At 41.6% G+C, this 18,801-nt stretch overlaps 1 protein-coding gene across 8 annotated transcripts in view; it reads right to left on the bottom strand.

Annotated features, from left to right (window-relative positions):
• The window catches only part of PROX1 (prospero homeobox 1), a 77,984-nt gene that overhangs the window by 15,900 nt on the left and 43,283 nt on the right, over positions 1-18,801 (bottom strand). For all 8 annotated transcript variants that reach the window (XM_075595632.1, XM_075595637.1, XM_075595635.1 and 5 more), the window contains one exon: positions 15,963-16,157. In XM_075595632.1, coding sequence (XP_075451747.1) covers positions 15,963-16,157 — 195 coding nt within the window. The remainder of the gene's footprint in view (positions 1-15,962; positions 16,158-18,801) is intronic.

Below are 18,801 nucleotides of genomic sequence, written 5' to 3' on the forward strand. Positions count from 1 at the left end.
CGGAAATTTCTGTTGACTTCAATGGGAGTTTCCGTGTGCAAGCTCCCTGATTGGCACTATCGCGGTTACAAACATGGCTAACCTGGTGCTTTTTGAGATGCAGAAATTCAGAAAAAGATATATGCTTTTAACACCTTTTTATATGTAAATTGACAGAGACGTATAAAGTGGTCCAACCTACAACCCTTTTTTTTTTTTTTTTTAATCTACCAGGTACCATTCCTAAAATGAATCTTTAGCTCCTTCAATGATCAACAGACAGACAAACAAAGCATTACCCCCTGTGACAGAAAGCTTGTGGAGTTGGGTTCTGCATTATATGTACTGTAGTTGAATTTAAAAAAATGTTGACACTACAATTTCAGTCCACACCTCAGTAAAATTCCAAGTCCCCTTCACCGTGCTATTTATTAACATTACGTGTATCTAATACGTGAGCTTCGTGTAGTTCTTGTTGTTGTATTGGTCCTTGAAGTATAGGCTTGTTTTTTAGTGGACCATCAAGACTGTTCTTTACTAATGTAGGTTAATCAAAAGGTATTACAACCTGCAACAAATCTGTATGTTTTCGGTAATTAAATATTTAAAAAAAAGTGCCTCTGCAGCCAAGTTCTTTCTAAAATAATAACCACTGTTCTGTATTTTTTCCCCACAAAAAAAATATGTCCCTTGGTATGACATAATATGGATATAACTGCACCTACTGAGTCTTATTTTAGGCTTAATAGTATTATTTAAACATATTTGTTTGGGTTGAGTATGATGTGCCCAAACAGTCTAATTAATGGTGTGATTGCAAAAGTGAACAATTGCAACATTAACAAATATTTGGAGTATTACCTTCCCTTTCTTGCTTCTATTAATTAACTGATCATCAGTTTAACGAAAATTGATTTTATAATGTATTATTAAAACACCCAACTCTTAGCTATCTCCAACTACTCGTGTGTGTGTGTGTGTGTGTGTGTGTGTGTGTGTGTGTGTGTGTGTGTGTCTGTGTGTGTGTGTGTGTGTGTGTGTGTGTGTGTGTGTGTGTGTGTGTGTGTGTGTGTGTGTGTGTGTGTGTGTGTGTGTGTGTGTGTGTGTGTGTGTGTGTGTGTGTGTGTGTGTGTGTGTGTGTGTGTGTGTGTGTGTGTGTGTGTGTGTGTATATAGATATATATAATTTTTTTTTTTTTTTTTTTTTTATATAAAGGGCAAGACTAGAGTATGTGAATTGTTAGACAGTTCTGCATTCCATGTACTTCCCTGTTACCTTTTGTAACACACTTTTTTGTTTCTCCTTCTTGGGGTACAAAAACAGAACAGGATATGTACAAGCTGGCGTGCTGTTCGAGAAATGTATTTGTACTTCTTCTACACCAGGGGAGGCCAACTCTAGTTCTTAAGGGCCACCAACAGGTCAGGTTTTCAGGATATCCCTGTTTCAGCACAGGTAGCTCTGTCAATGGCTGAGCCACCTGTGCTGAAGCAGGGATATCCTGAAAAACTAACCTGTTGTTGGCCCTTGAGGACTGGAGTTGGCCACCCCAGTTCTACACCGTATTACAAATGTGCTGTCATAACTAATATATCAAGAGTGACTAGGCTTGTATTAAACTGCTATAGCCCAAAACAGCCAGAAGCCTACATGAGTGTAACTTGTATAATGTTAGTTGTTTTTTTTTTACTAAAATATTTTCTTTATCGCTAGCTTCTGAATTTACCACAGTAACCTTTAGACTGCACTGGGGCTCTGGGGAAAGCTCCATTTTAATATCCCGGACACTTAATATTTCAAACCGCAAGATGAGATCTTTTAAAGGAAGTACAAAAAAAAAATAAGACGCACGCAAAATACAAAACAAAATGGCGATCGATGTGGATTGCTGCTTTAATATCGCCCTTCGCAAGGATCGTAGGTTTAAGGTTTAATCCACTATATACAGCATTACTAGGGGACATTAAACAATCGTTCATGCATACTGTTAAAAAAAAAAAAAGAGTAATGTTCTGTTCTGCTAAGTTCAGGAGCATTCTGTAGGCATTAATTTAAGAAAATCAATAGTCTGTGAGCTGGAGTTCTGTTACAAGATAAACTGGCTGGGCAGATACTTTGTCAAACAGAACTCCGTTTTCCCCTCCAGATAAAGTTGGTTTCTGAAAGGGTCAATGTGTTGCAACCAAGGTCTGAAAACTATGTGACCTTCATACATTCTGCTTACATATACTACAAAGCTGGACAAACATACTTTAAAGAGATAAGGCTGGTTCTGCAAAGATTTGTCTTTTTGTAATTTTGGGGGCGGGAGGGGGTGAGTAAAAAGAATCTGCCCGCGACATGTGAGTAAATGACAAGAGACCTATTCCAACCTCCTAATTACGTTAAAAACAATTACAGGCCACCGACACAAAATCATTTCTCATCTGACTGAACCTAGTAATGTAGGATTTTGAACATTTAAAGGAAGTGCAGTGGGAATCCATTCACATATTTGCCAAGTGTTCGAAGTATATGAAATGACTTATTTTTTTTTAAAGTTGACTCCTAATGCTGCTTATTCAAAGGATATTTATCCTATACGAGTTAGTCAAAAGAAAGCTTATTCAATTGGGGGGAAGGGGGGTAACAAAAAGGGTAGGGTTCACAGGCGGTCAGCACGGTCCCACAGGGGTTAAAAAGTCACTTTGCTTCTCCTCCCCAACCCCCCCCCCCCCCCCCCCCCAGTGTCTTTCAGGAGATATGAGGGGAACCTGGACATCTGCTCTTTAGAAATCCAAGAAGATAAAAAAAAAAAAAAACCCACAAGAAATGCGAAGATGAATAAATGAACAAGCATACACAAAAGAGGCTTAGATTTGGGCATTCTTGTCTGGCAAGGAGGCAGTCACTAAGGCTAATGAAGCATTGGTGATATGGGACGTATGCCAGCGCAACAAAGAAGATGTGCATCGGCTCTGCAGATGTGCCAAAGCCCCCAGAGTAAAATAATGACATAATCATCATCAGTGTCACAGACCAGACTGTACACAAGGTGAAATGGGAGAAAATAAATACAACTCTTTACAGGCTCCCGCTGCACACACATATAGGGAGGAGTATTACAATATGTCACGCCATCCACCCGTAAAGCATAAGGACATATAAGATCTGTGTTATCAACAGAAATATCCTATCCCCCCCATGCAAAAGCCATTTTGTTGGGGGGGGAAATAAGTGTATTCTTTTTAATCGGCGATATTTTTAGACGGCGAAATAAGGTTTATACTGAGGTTAGGAAATGCACATGTAAGACCATATTAAAATGGAAATCTCAAGGCCCTGTCAATTAGACAAAAATGACTCTTCGTATCATCTGTAAGCGAGAGGTCCTGTAAAGCCAGGGGGGAAAGATTATCAACATAGTGCCGCTGGTAGCTAGTATATGAAATATTATGTCGAGATGGAAAGGAGTGGTGAGTCTGAAAAGCTTTAAGTGGCCTTAATTACCTGACAACAGCTCTTACTGAATAAGTTAGGTGTTTGTGTTAGGGCAGCTGTCTGTTTCATAAGTGACTTCTGTCAGTTTTTAGGTGAATGTCTGCTTGAGAAAGTGAAAATAACAATAGCCAGCAACCCCGAAGAGAATCAGGAAACAAAGCACTTGGCTTCACCTGTGTCCCTTTTCATTGCTTCCAATTAAAGATTCATAAGAATAACTTAAATTTTTAATGAGACTTTTTTTGCATTAATGTATTAGCTATGTCTACGTACGATAGTATCTGCACTTTCTTCTTAAGTACAGAAAACCTGTTGCATGAACAATTGGTAAGTTTGTTGTTTAACAGAGGCAGCGTTACCTGCACCTCGAAGCACAATATCTTACGCTGCAGACGTGGTGGAGAAAAAGTGCTTGAATTGTCTACAAATGTAGGTATGTGTGGCTTTTATCAATGCCACATGAGAGGTGGGTTTGTTAGGTTTACACATGTGAAGGTCTACTATGAAGCTTATCCTTCTGCTGCAATATCGGTATTATATTTATCTACTGTACTTGCAAGCTTTGGCATTGTCTCAGTAATTGCTGTGGTACTAGCATCGTTTTGGGCGAAGGAGAACGAGATGAAATAATCCGCTATCTTGTAAAAAGGAAAAAAATGTTTGTATGAATCATATATTTTTATTGGCTAAACTGATTCAAATAGATCTGCGCAGTGCGCCTTGTGGACGTGCATTTAAATGTTTGTTAACAGCTATTTAGCGTTTTACTTTAGTGATGGTTGACACGCTTGATGCCGTTTTGCAGACGCACAGTGACTTCACTTCTACAACTGGGAACACATTTGAACCAATTGAGTGCATGTGAAAAGGTGTGTTTTTAAAGCTTGCCTGAGTGGCACAAGAGATCAGAATAATGTGTTGGCACGGGCTCAAAAAGGGGACTTTATTTTTTTTTAAAGAGGATGGTGTAAAAAGTGCATGTACACGTTGTGCATTGTAATTTTCGCTGGTGGTTTAAGGCTAATCATGACCGAACATTGCAAACTCAACAACGTTTGCCCGGCCACTTTGCAAAAGATAGTCCCAACCGTATTTTTTTCCACCTAGAAACGGACACACACATTGATATCGTCCAATGAAACTACAACCACCAGCAGATGTTAGGAAAGGGCCTGCTTTCTGCGCCTGTGGATAACCCTTTGTGGAATGAAGGAGAGAAGGAGAAGTGAATGTCAGACAATAGACATCAACCGCGCGCACTGACTTTGAACTTTCTTCATCTCTGAAGGACAATTAATTATGAGGGCCTTCAGGGTAGGTCAAAGCAAGGGAAAGCCTACCGCTGGTACGGCCAACCAGCCACTATCTGTATTCGTTAAATGGCTGTGCCTGTTAGGTGACAGAGAAACTGAAATAGCCAATGCATCAAATAGGGGTGGGGGAGATGGATAGCCAAAGTTTTTTTTTTTTGTATGGGACTTATTGCATGAGTGTATTCTCAATGTGAGATCATCCATACACAAAACACAAGGAGGTTTTTTTTTTAAGAGCCAGCAGGGTAGGTTACAGCCAGAAATGGTTTCTCTGGGGTGTATTAAAAAGGACGGTCTTTTCACCAAATCATTTCACAGATGCAAAACAGACAAACACAAAGAGTTTAGACTTTTCTCCTGCATTAAATAGAATAACTGATAAGGTCAGACATATGATACCTAAAGACATGAATCTGTGAACTCTTGAAGTCAAAGGACTGCTCTGTGCACAATCTTTCAAAGGAAATAGATCACAGAACTCCACTGAATCCCCTTTAAACTTTATGAAGCAGGAGGAGAAAAAGCTCTAAGTAGGGAAGCTTGACAGAAGAGCCTTGAACTATTTTCTGAAGGAAAGACGAGACCCTCCCTGTGCTGCCACAAAACATCTTTTTTTTTCTTCCAAAGGCTCTTCTGAACTTTGATATGTACCAAGACACTGCTATTGAAAGCTGTATAATTATGTGCTATAGCCACTGTAGAAAACGCTTTGTTCATCTCAACAAAGAACAATAAGAAAAGTAAAGCAACATTACACTGTATCTTTTTCTTTAAGGATGTTGAAAAAAAGAAAAAGGATCACGATATGGTAGAACTAATAGAGCCGTTGAGTAAGGAGGTTTAAAGCAGATCTCACCGAGCTTCAATTGGAGCCAATGACAAAAAGACAAGAGGGAACCACGAACGTAATGACTGACATTAAAACAAAGATTACAAACCACTTTGCTCACTTCATTATATTGATGAGCAACCATGGTACAAAGAGCAAGTGTTATAAAAAGATAACTATTGGACACAGAAAGGGAGTCATTGTACAAAGTAAGGAGTCTTCCATTTGTATTTTTCTTTCCCCAGGTGATTTTAGGGCTAACCCAGTAGTGCAGGGGTGGCTAACTCCAGTCCTCAGTGGCCACCTACAGGTCAGGTTTTCAGGACAACCCTGCTTCAGCACAGGTGGCTCATCGACCGAGCCACTGATTGAGCCACCTGTGCTGAAGCAGGGACTGATTGAGCCCACCTCAAAAATAATGCAAGTCGACGAGAAGATGGTGCCAGCTGGGAGAGGCAGCAGGGAAGCCCCATGTTGCAGGTAACTCACAGGATAAATAGGTAATCACTCCTTTGCCTCCCACAAAATGCGTATGGATGCTTCACTTTAGATTCATTGCAAGCAAACATGTAGGTGAACAGTACCACGGGACGCAGACCCTTCATCAGATGGGGTAGCAGGACACCTGACAAAGTGCTATGTCCCCAGAAACATGGTGCTGGCACTCTCACATAGCAACATATGCAGGAACTGCAATACATACGGAAAAAAAGCCGTTATATTTATATATAAATAAATGATTGGCAAAATAGTCATAGTACCGAGAAAGTAAACAAAAAAGTAGTGATACTTTTGTGTGTATTCCCCCAGAACCCAACAGGTAACCCAACATTTCGCTCACTTCTTCAGGGGTCCTCTGAGGGACGTCGGGTTATGTGTTATGGGTGAATGACCACGCAGCATCACTACTTTTTGTGTCCGGTGCTGGTAGGGAGATTATATTGTTAATCATTTATTTTTCTAACACAGCTGTGTTATCATCCACGGAGCTGCCTTTTTGGGCACTAGCTAGGAGGAAGGGTAGCCATCTTGATTTTATATATATATATATATATATATATATATATATATATATATATATAGACAGTGTTCGACAAATAATTATAACCACACGCCCGTGGCGAGTGGATTTAGGCTGCTGGCGAGCCGTGCTGCGGCTCTATGAATTCCCCTGCTCGCGCCAAATTATTATTATTATTTTTTTAAATAAACAAATAATCCCCTCCCTGATTGGGTTAACGTGGGGAAGAGGGCCGGCAGGCAGCTCCCCCTCCTGCCCCTAATCTCCTCCCCCTCCTGCCCCCGATCCCTGCTTGCTGCCCAGGGGTGTCCGCCTCTGAAAGGGGTCCGCTTCCGTGCGGAGGGCCCTGCTGCAGTGCGGAGACCCCTGCTGCCATGTGCGACCCCCCTGCCTTGCAGAGGCCCTCCTGCCATGTGGAGGCCCCACTGCTGCCATGTGCGACCCCCTGCCTTGCGGGTGTGTGTGTGAGTGGCAGACTGAGTGACTGTGTGTGTGTGTGACTGACTGTGTGTGTGTGTGTGTGTGTGTGTGTGTGTGTGTGTCTGTGAGTGTGTGTCTGTGAGTGTGTGTGTGTCTGTGTGTGTGTGTGTGTCTGTGAGTGAGTGTGTATGTGAGTGTGTGTCTGAGTGTGTTTGTGTCTGTGTGTGTGTGTGTGTGTCTGTGAGTGTGTGTGTCTGTGTCTGTGAGTGTCTGTGAGTGTGTGTGTCTGTCTGTGAGTGTGTGTGTGTGTGTGTCTGTGAGTGTGTGTGTGTGTGTGTGTGTCTGTGAGTGTGTGTGTGTGTGTCTGTGAGTGTGTGTGTCTGTGAGTGTGTGTGTCTGTGATTGTGTGTGTCTGTGATTGTGTGTGTCTGTGAGTGTGTGTGTGTGTGTGTCTGTGTCTGTGAGTGTGTGTGTGAGTGAGTGTGTAAGAGTGTGTGTGAGAGTGTGTGTCTGTGAGTGAGTGTGTGTCTGTGAGTGAGTGTGTGTCTGTGAGTGTGTGTCTGTGAGTGAGTGAGTGTGTGTGTCTGTGAGTTTGTCACCCTCTCTCCCTCTCCCTGTGTCACCCTTTCCCTGTGTCAACCTCTCCCTGTGTCACCCTCTCCCTGTGTCACCCTCTCCCTGTGTCACCCTCTCCCTCTCCCTGTGTCACCCTCTCCCTTTCCCTGTGTCACCCTCTCCCTGTGTCGCCCTCTCCCTGTGTCGCCCTCTCCCTGTGTCGCCCTCTCCCTGTGTCACCCCTCCCTCTCCCTGTGTCACCCTCTCCCTGTGTCACCCTCTCTCTGTGTCACCCTCTCCCTGTGTCACCCTCACCCTCTCCGTGTCGCCCTCACCCTTTCCCTGTCGCCCTCTCCCTGTCGCCCTCACCCTTTCCCTGTCGCCCTCTCTCTGTCACCCTCACCCTTTCCCTGTCGCCCTCACCCTTTCCCTGTCACCCTCTCTCTGTCGCCCTCTCCCTCTCTCTGTCACCCTCTCTCTGTCGCCCTCTCCCTCTCTCTGTCGCCCTCTCCCTCTCTCTGTCGCTCTCTCTGTCGCTCTCTCTGTCGCACTCTCTGCCGCCCTCTCTCTGATGCTCTCTCTCTCTGTCGCTCTCTCTCTGTCGCTCTCTCTCTGTCGCTCTCTCTCTGTCGCTCTCTCTCTGTCGCACTCTCTCTGCCGCACTCTCTCTGCCGCACTCTCTCTGCCGCACTCTCTCTGCCGCACTCTCTCTGTCGCACTCTGTCACTCTCTCTGTCTTTGTCTCTCATTCTCTCTGTGTGTGTGTGTTCTCTCCCTCTCTCTGTGTCTCTCTCATTCTCTCTCTTTCTGTGTGTCTCTCTTTCTCTGTGTGTATCTCTTTCTCTGTGTGTATCTCTTTCTCTGTGTGTATCTCTTTCTCTGTGTGTCTCTCTTTCTCTGTGTCTCTCTCTTTCTCTGTGTCTCTGTGTCTCTGTGTGTGTGTGTGTCTCTGTCTCTCTGTCTCTCTGTCTCTCTCTCTGTCTCTCTCTCTCTCTCTCTCTGTCTCTCTGTCTCTGTCTCTGTCTCTGTCTCTCTCTCTGTCTCTCTCTCTGTCTCTCTGTCTCTGTCTCTCTCTCTGTCTCTGTCTCTGTCTCTCTCTCTGTCTCTGTCTCTCTCTCTCTCTCTCTCTCTCTCTCTCTGTGTGTGTGTGTGTGTGTGTGTCTCTCTCTCTCTGTCTTTCTCTCTCTGTCTCTCACCCACACTCTCTCTCTCTCACACTCTGGATCTCTTATTTACCCTATATATCTTAATTGCCCTATACCTACACCGAAATAACCTATACTGCTTTCTTCCAGATCTAACTCTCGAGCTTCACACGGAAGACATCGGAATCCCCCCTAAACCAGAAGACAGGTAGGGAACACCTCCCCTCCAATGTATAACATTGCGGGAATGAGGGTACCTGGACATTGAGGGACTGCGGATCAGGTAAGATCCCAGGCGGGATTGCTGCTTTAGATATTGTGACTCGGGGGCGTCCAGGCACTAGTTATGGGGTTCAGGAACATTTACACACACACACACGTAACAAGGACTAATTGTAGTATAATGTAATACAATAAATAAACTAATGTCAAAAACGAATGTTGTTCTTACTAGGAATTTGTTCATTTTTTTATTTTTTAAAGCGGTATATATTTGGAACTATAGTGGTACTCCACTGAGAATAGTATCTTGCCTGGGTGCAAACCGCTGGGGACTGGAATAGAGAAAAGATGGAGACAGGCACTCCAGGGCTTAGAAAATAGATAAAATTTGTTGCAAAACTAGCGATAGTGTTGTAACTCCCTGTGCTTGCTGCGGGGGCCATCACTGCACACAGCCAACCCAGTATGCGAAACCAAAAAAACTAAAAAGGTTTTAAAAATGAAAAACAAATATTTATTGTTTTTTCCATAGTTTAAAACAGAAAAACAAAACCAATCTAGCACACAGCAAAACCAAAACGCAAACACTTTTTAGAACCTAAACACCACTGAAAGTGGTCACCCTTATGACAAGATGTGTGAAGCGCCTATTCAACCAAAATTAACACTACGTTACTCCTAACACATATGCACTAAAATACGTTACCTAGAGGTAACCACTGAAATATCGTATCGATACATTTCTACGCACGTTGGGGTAACACGTATGCAAATAAGATGCTAATGACCTGTTCGCCGAACATCGCAGATCCGCTAAACTGCGTTAAGGTTAGCGCAGGGAAATAACGTCACGATAAATAGGTCACCGCATAACTCACCGTTAATCAGAACCAAAACCTGATTATCCCAACGTTATTTCAGTCATTAGGCTATAATGACAAAGGGATGTAAAAAGTGGTACCCTAATATACTATTTTGGTTTGGTACTTAGCACTTTCCATTGAAATAGTTATAAGTGTCAGAGCAAGATAGATAACAATTATATGCTACTCAGAAACACAGAAAGAGGTGCATCTGATAAAGTATGTAATAAATTGTATAATGTATTTCATTGTTCAAAGTTAAAGTAGGATATGTTTCTAATAGTTATTGTGATATATAGTATATATATGTGTACAATGACATAACATTGCGTTTAGCGGCTGAAACACACGTGCATTAATTGGAGAGCACATAAGAATGTTCCCAATGCGCATGCGCACTGTATTGCTTAACGGGTCCCTGCGCTATTAATGTACTCGCTAATGCATATATTGCAATGACACTACTTTGGGTGACGAACACTATTTTTGCAAATCCTGAGCTCAGTGGAAGCCCGTTAAACGCAGAGAAAATAACGTCCATCACCTATTTAGGTAACATCACATTATTTTCATTTAACAATGCTTCACGCATCAAAAGTGCACAGGTGCAGGGTTCGCTCTGTGCATGCGCTATACAAGACATTGAGATAGATAGAGATAAATAGCATCTCACCTGTTGCTTTGTTATTTAAGAACAGAAGCCTAAATGCAAAAAGCCCTATAACAATTATCACAGAGTATAGAATGAATTCTGCTTATGTTAAGTCCTAATTAAAAGCACATAGCTAACAGAGGAAAGAATATGGCACACATTCTAGAGGGGTGCAGAGAAAAAAGTTTTCCATCAACATTTCTCCAAAGCAGGGGACTCTTAAATTATTTCACAATGAGGTATATGCCTTAGATGAAAAAGACAATGAAACGCATTCTGGACTAGACACTAGACCTTAAAAACGTTATGGTGGGTAAAAAAGTGACAAAAACCCTCCACTGTACAGCAAATAAAAAATACCACTTGTGTGTACTTTTTCATGTCTCAGACAGGTCCACAATCCTGTTTTACCCCATTATTGCTTAATAAACAGTGCTTCCTCTTCAGCCAAGGATTCTGGGTAATGACATGCAAACAAGCACTCATAGTGAGTCACTCTTTACTGCTTACCCATTTTAACATAGACCTCTATAAGCGTTTGCCTGCCATATTACACTGACTTTCAGCAAAGCAAGTACACCTACTTACAGCCAGCAGTTTCACCCTTTTGAATCTCTTCAGTGCAAGATAGTGTACTGGCTATGGCACGTGAAGCTAGAAAGTGGGTATAACCAGACATTAAAAGTGTTATGGCGGGTGAAAAAAGTGACAAAACCGCAGCATCGTACAGTATACAGCAAATAAAAAAAATGACGTGTGGGTACATTTGCATGTCCCAGACAGGTCTGCAACCCTGTCTTCCCCCATTATCGCTTAGCAAACAATGCTTCTACTGCAGCCAGGGATTCTGGGTAACGACATGCAAATGAGCCACTCTTCACTTCTTATCCATTTTAACAAGGACCCCTATTCAATTCTTAACCACTTCCCCGGCGGAGATGCCTGTAACACATTCTTTTCAAGACCAACACTCCGATAAGCATTTTAGAGAGGGACTTTACTACAGCTCAAAATGAGGTATTTGCTGAATATCCATGATAGACACAATAGGGACAAGTACTGCCAATGTGATGGTTTCCGCTTAAGGAAGAACAACTTTCTTAGTGCCAAAGCGCTGCCTATTAAATGGCAGATATATTCTCAGGCCTCCCACCCCTGAGGGAACACATGTCAAAGGGCAACGCTTGCTGTGTCTATACAATAGACACATAACATGAATTCTGAAAGGTGTGCATAAGGAGGCATATCAATTAGTTCTGAAGATCTCTCATGTGTATGCTGATTTATTTGGCATCTTTTCTTCAATGGGTCAAAATTTAAATGTGAGCAAGGAAAAGTTCATCTAAAATCTTAGTCATCGACAGAATAAAATGTGAACCATTGTATTCTGCTGCTGTAAGCACCACTGGGTCTTGGCCATAAGGCGACAGCTAAAATGACAGGGCCAAAATCTTCTTCAGCATCTAATTTGACTGCTTTTAACTGCTTAAAGCAGGGTGCACTGAAGGGAACAGCAAGTCAGTGACACAGCTTATGATGGGACGAGTTCACTGCTTAATCATCTGTTGTACTTAACCTATATTACAAGTGTAAGTGAAAGTCAAGTACATTTCAAAAGCACACTGGGGTAAAGCAGCCCTATAATGCGCCAGGCTGTGATTTCAGAGGAGTAGGATCGTATCAGACTTTAATCACATTGAAAGATCAGCAAATGCGTCTGGAAGGAAGTGATCATTCTAAATATGGCAAATGCTCTGTTTGCTAAAAAAAAAAAAAAGCCTTTGTATCCAATTTCATCATTAGTGCCGATTTTTATTCTTTAATGCAGGTTTGTGGTAAGAAATAAGAAGAAAGGTTAAGGCTACATTTAGTAACTGTATTGGGCGCGCAGTTAGCAGATAAACTATACATGTCAATGGTACAACTATACAGCACATATTATACCAGTTTTACAACTGCAGTACCATTCATAATATGTGTAAATAAAGTCCCCTGCAACTGTACAACTGAAATAATACCACCAGCATAGGGTAAGGTGTAGTGTTTGCATTAAAAATGAGGTGTTACTTTTAGTACCTATTTGATAAAAAATATTCTGTGTATTAGCATGGTGATGAATACAGCCATATGTAAAGGCGGACAAATAAAAATACCACTTGTGAGCACATTCACATGTCTCAGACAGGTCTGCAACCCTGCTTTTCCCCATTATCTCTTAGCATACAGTGCTTCCACTGCAGCCAAGGATTCTGGGAAATGACATGCAAATGAGCGTACAGTGTCACCTTTTGGTAAATACTGCAAACATTTACCTGTACATCACACAGATCCTGATTACCACCACAGTGATACAGATGCAGCCACCAGTATTAGATCACTTGCCTTGGAAAATCTGGGGCCATCTCCCAATAAACTGCAACATTTCTGTGAGATTTCTGCAGCCAGACTAATGGCCCATCGGATTAACACAGCGGGGGTCCCCGCAGTCCCATTCAAACTGAATGGGACTGCAGGGACCCCTGCTGTGTTAATCCGATGGGCCATTAGTCTGGCTGCAGAAATCTCACAGAAATGTTGAGGTATTTACTGTGAGATGCCTTCGTTTTTACCCAGGCAAGTGATCGGATACTGGTGGCTGCATCTGTACGTATATAAAGCTTCAAATTCCAAACAGAACATACTCTATGCAACGCATCTGTTCTAGTGTAGCCATGAATGTCACAAGTGAAAAACTGTAGTATTGGAAGAAGGTGACTTGACACCAACATAGATTTAATCAAAGCACAAAAAACACGGAAGTTGCTTAAATGTCATGCTGGGTTGGGGCTTTTTTAATGTGTGATCACCTTTTACTAAATTACTAAACTTTCCAAACTGAATGTATCTTTTCTCTAAAAATAGTAGTATAATTTTATGGCAATGTAATTACGAAAACAGGGATGGGCACGCCATTTGGTTAATAATTGTATTCAGGTCATTTTAGAATTTGTTTTACAAAGTATCCCTTTTGAAATGGCCAATGTACCAGAGCGAGCCCAACTTTTCAGCACTGACACCATGCAAGACCTTGCGTAGCGATCACTTGGTCAAAACCAACCCCATCGGGAGCAGAGAAAGATATCCTCTTTGCACCCACAAGGCTAAGAGAGACAATCTCCTGTACAGCAAAATACTCATGATGTTCCCTGAACATCATAAAAGTTACTAGCGTGTGGCCCCTTGAGATGTTCAGTACATTTCATAAGTGCACCCTAAGAGTTAAAAAATTCCCCTCCTCCCCCCCTGCAAAATCATATCAGGTCTGATTTCTGCAATACAAATGCATAAGTTTTCCTGTTTAGAGGAAATAAGTAATCAAAGGTGTAACAGGATATGCCACAGGGGGGGACAATTTCCTTCTGGTTTTCAAGTGGAATTTCCCTGCCCTCACTGCAATGGCAGCTCATCCAAAAATGTCACTGACATTGAGTTCAAATGTGTGTAAGCAGAAATCCTGCTGAATTTTGTAGTTTTTTCCCCTTCATCATTTAGCCTTGGTGGTCCTCCAGAGATGAATCGCAGTATTTTTTTTTTTTTTAGCTTTGGTGACTATCCCTTGTAACCGAGATACTTACCATTTTAGTTGCTAATTTACTTTCGTTTTTTTTTTTAAAGATGGCGCCCGCAGCCGTTCAATAGGAAGCCGCAACAGGATTTGCAGGCCATTTTGAATTCCCAAATCGAAGCTGAAACACCAGTAACTAATATGGCATGTACTGTAGTGCCGACGATTATTCTAAAACAAACCTGGGGCAATCTCCAAAAAGACCCAGGTACATGCTGGGTACATGCTGCAACATTTCAGTGACATTTCTGCAGACAGACTAATGGCCCATCGGATTAACAGCGGGGTCCCTGGCAGTCCCATTCAAACTGAAGGGACTGCCAGGAACCCCTGCTCTTAATCCGATGGGCCATTAGTCTCTGCAGAAATGTCACTGAAATGTACCCAGCATGTACCCAGCATGTAAACTGGCTAGTTTAAGGCAAGTTTAAGGCAAGCTTTAGAATACTCGTTGACTCGTCTGTACCTTAAGAACCAGGAGTTGGCCATATCCAGCTCTCTACTTTAGACGTTGTCTACTAAGGCGTGAATGAAAGAGATAGGCCGTGATTATATCGGAAATCGCGTGCGACAACGCAACACCGCGCAGATTCAAAACAAAACAATAAAATGCAATGAAAAGTGCACATACCAATCGCGACGGTAGCGCTGCGACATGCTGCAAAGCTTCTGTCTCGAAGAGATTTGAGAGTTTGTTTTCACAGGCTAAGGCCACATCGCATGATTTACACGCACGCACACATGCACACACATATATATATATATATATATATACCTAGTTAAGTTATGGTGGGTAAAAAAAAGTGACAAAAACCCACCACAACAAAGCATATAGCAATTGGATATATTACTGTATGCTCATTTGCATGTCTTAGACAGGTCTGCAACCCCACCTTTCACCATTATCACCCTGCACACAGCACTTCCACTGCAGCAAGGGATTTTTGCTTCAAAACCATTCAACATGGTTCTCCTATAGGCTTAAGCTTGCTGCATGGTCACAGCTTTGAGCACAGCCAGGGTTAAGATGCATAGCCAGCAAACCCACCCACAGACAGACTGTTTCGACCTTAATGGGTATCTTCAGTGTGGGGTTGGTTATGCTGGCTATGCAAAAAAGAAGCAAGGGACAGGGTTTACCGCACCATAACTTAACTAAGTATGGTAAACCCTGTCCCTTGCTTCTTTTTTTTTTTTTTTTTTGCATAGCCAGCATAACCAACCCCCCCACACTGAAAAGACCCATTAAGGTTGAAACAGTCTGTCTGTGGGTGGGTTTGCTGGCTATGCATCTTAACCCTGGCTGTGCTCAAAGCTGTGACCATGCAGCAAGCTTAAGCCTATAGGGGAACCATGTTGAATGGTTTTGAAGCAAAAAGTGGCATTGTGTGCTCATTTGCATGTCATTTCCCAGAATCCCTTGCTGCAGTGGAAGTGCTGTGTGCGGGGGGATAATGGTGAAAGGCAGGGTTGCAGACCTGTCTAAGACATGCAAATGAGCATACAGTAATATACTGTATCCATTTGCTATATATATATATATATATATATATATTTACACACACACAAATGTATATATAGCCAGATAGAGAGAGAAATAATCTGGCCATGTTTCCCTGCAGTAGTGTTACAAATCACTTCTGCACGTCGCTACGATGACGTCACCGGATAGCTCTGCAGTTTCTGGTATAATTGAGGCCTTAAAAGAGCATGTAGCATGGTTAGCTGCTTTAATCGCCATGCATTTGTCCTTTCTAGCACTGAATGGTTTCCTGACAATGGTGTAATGCGTTTGCTAAGAAGATATATATATTATAATACAATGGATGCATTTATACAGTGAAACATAGTACATTCATAAGGCAAGATATGTACATACCTCAAAGTCATTTGCTTTATTGTAGTGCATGTTCAGAGCCCGGTACAGCTCACAGTCTCGGGTAATGGACAGCTCTTCAGTGCTGGTGACCCCATCATTAATGGCTTGCCGGGCATATTTCTCCATCTGAATGTAGTAAAACTCGCGGAAATTGCTGAACCACTTGATGAGTTGGGAGGTAATGCATCTGTTGAACTGCAATACAGCATGAAAAGAAATAAATACATATGCAATAGAAATGGAGCATTTGTGAAATAAATAAAAAAAGTGCAAGAAACCAAGGCACGCCATTTCCTTTATACAGAGGAGCCAGTTGATTGAGACACCCTCACCATTGGGAGGAGGATAGGCCTGCGGTTTGGTGCGTAACCTTGTTTAGTGAGTTTACATCTGATACACTTTTGAATCCAAGGAGTGATACCGCTTACCAGGTTCCGTATAGTAAAACTGCAGTGCGTGTTGTACCTGAAACAACATTTCTCAGAGCCTAGGACTGTTTGAGGATTCAGAAGCAGGCACCAAAGAATAGATTATAAACTCAATGGGGCAGGCAACCTGTACCTGCAAAAACAAATCTGTGTACAGCACTGCATACACTGTTAGCGCTATTAAATAATAATAATATTAATAACAATAATAAAAAGTGCTTAGATTGAATTTGGACCAAAGCTCTGTTGATATCATATTACGGAAGAGCAAAGTTCAACGGTAACATTTTTACATGTGCATCATTGACACAGAAGCATATGGCAATGTACATCCCATGATAAAAAGAAACATTAATACGTTTTAGTGCTCTCAGAAATCAATGACAATCAAACTATTATACAGTGTACTTATACCTCTAAAGTGACTGTCGGTATGACACAGATACAGCTAATACTTTGTATAATGTCGAAGGGGGAGCAAGGTTGGCCACAGTGTGTTCCTCTAAAAAGGCAGTCATGTTTATCCTCTTAAAGTCTCTTGAGATACACTTTATATAGAAGGTAATCTGTAACGCACAATGAAAACAATTGGAAACATGAGCCTCATTTAAATCTGTGTGATGGGATGGGACTGTCGGCACCAAAACTAAGATACGGATAGGCAGGAATTAACTTGAGCTAAGTCTGCACTGAGACACTGATATTTTCTTTACTTCAATGGTAGATTCAAGAAACATTTGCACTTTAAAAAAAACAAAACATTTTTCTAAACTAAATAATTGGTATTTAAGGACTATTCTCTAATATCTACAATAATTGCCAGTCTCCTAAGGCCTCTGACAAAGACATATTGTCATCATTATATTAAAAATAGTGCACCATCTCTATGGATTGTTTTTTTTGTTATTTGACTTTAATATTCCTGTATAATCCTGTACAAAGGGACTGGGTCGTTAATATCAAAAAGGAAAACGTTTGAAAAGCTTAGTATGATTTCAGTACAACTATAATATTTAGCGTTGAAAGGGCAGGCTTAGGAATCCTCAAAAAAGAACATGTCTATAGAATGAACTCCGACCTAGGAAGAAAATGGGGCATGCTTGTGAAATAGTTGACATAGCATGCAATAGGGTCAACATCTAAAGTAGGGAATCTTCTTCAACATCAAGATATCTGGTATTAAGCCAACAGAGTCAAGGAAGCGTGCCTCTTATGGGAAAGTCAGTGCACCTCATACGTGGGATTCCAGGTAGAGAGGATGTTTAAATAAACTGTTCTTTGAAACCAAATGTTTAACTCCCCCACAAGTGCTGTTTTGACAATTCGTTGGGGGTGGTAGTTTGAGTATATTCCTGGTTGATATCTCAGCAAGGAAATATACATGAGATTTTGCACAAGTGGTCACCGAAGTGCAACAAACAAGAGCTGGTTTAGCAAAATATGTGTTTTGAATAATCTGGGAGGGTAAAATGACACGTTGTCAATGAGAACATGTCTTTAAATCTATTTTAACTATGTAATAAAGATGTTCTCTTTTATAATTCAATATGCAGTAGTCAAAAGCAGGCATTTGGACCGTTATCCTCCACCACCTCCTACTGAAGTCAATGAGAGTTTTCAGCAGATAACGTCCCGGACCGTCTCTTCAGACTACTGTATACTGGATTACCTCCTTAGAAAGTTAGTATCATATCGTGTTACCCATCCCTAGCCCCTAAAGTCATAATTGTGTTGTGTGGTTGTGCTTTAGGAATTAGAGCTTGTGGCTAGATACCTGAAACTGTGTTTGATCATTAAGAGGTGCTACAAATACTGCATCATAAAGGTATTGGGATTAAATAGATTAAACAGTGGTATTGCTAAAACTAAACAGAATTGCAATTAATTTGGTACGTTTTCTGACACAATCAAAAAGTACGTATAACCACAACACATACTGCACTCCATGCTGCTAGTATAGAACTAAAAATCTATGTGTACATTTTAAACGGCCTCTAAAAGAGGTATTACTGTCTGCAAAGAATGCATACTGTACCCTCACCGATAAGAGAGTCAATAGTCACGACTGACAAATGAATGTGACTAATTGCACTCAGGGCAGAAAAGTTTTCTTTCTATATTTTGTAGACTGTTGTATCTGTAGCGGCAAATTTAAAGGACAGATGAGCCCTCTTTAAATTTAAAGGACAGATGAGCCCACCCTTGCCAAGCTAAAGCCAACAAATCCATAGCTTTATATCATGCAAGCTGATATCCAACCCCCTCTGCCTTTTGTCATCGCAGGCATTCACTTCTCCTAAGCTCCAGAAAGAGATGTACATTAATCAAAAATCAACAAAGAACACTTATCAAACACCGGCCATGAGAACATCCAGACCTCCATCAAGATGACAGCTAAAGTGTGCATTGGG

The sequence above is a fragment of the Ascaphus truei genome, chromosome 4 (assembly GCF_040206685.1).
Source record: "Ascaphus truei isolate aAscTru1 chromosome 4, aAscTru1.hap1, whole genome shotgun sequence".
NCBI classification, from domain to species: Eukaryota; Metazoa; Chordata; class Amphibia; order Anura; family Ascaphidae; genus Ascaphus; species Ascaphus truei.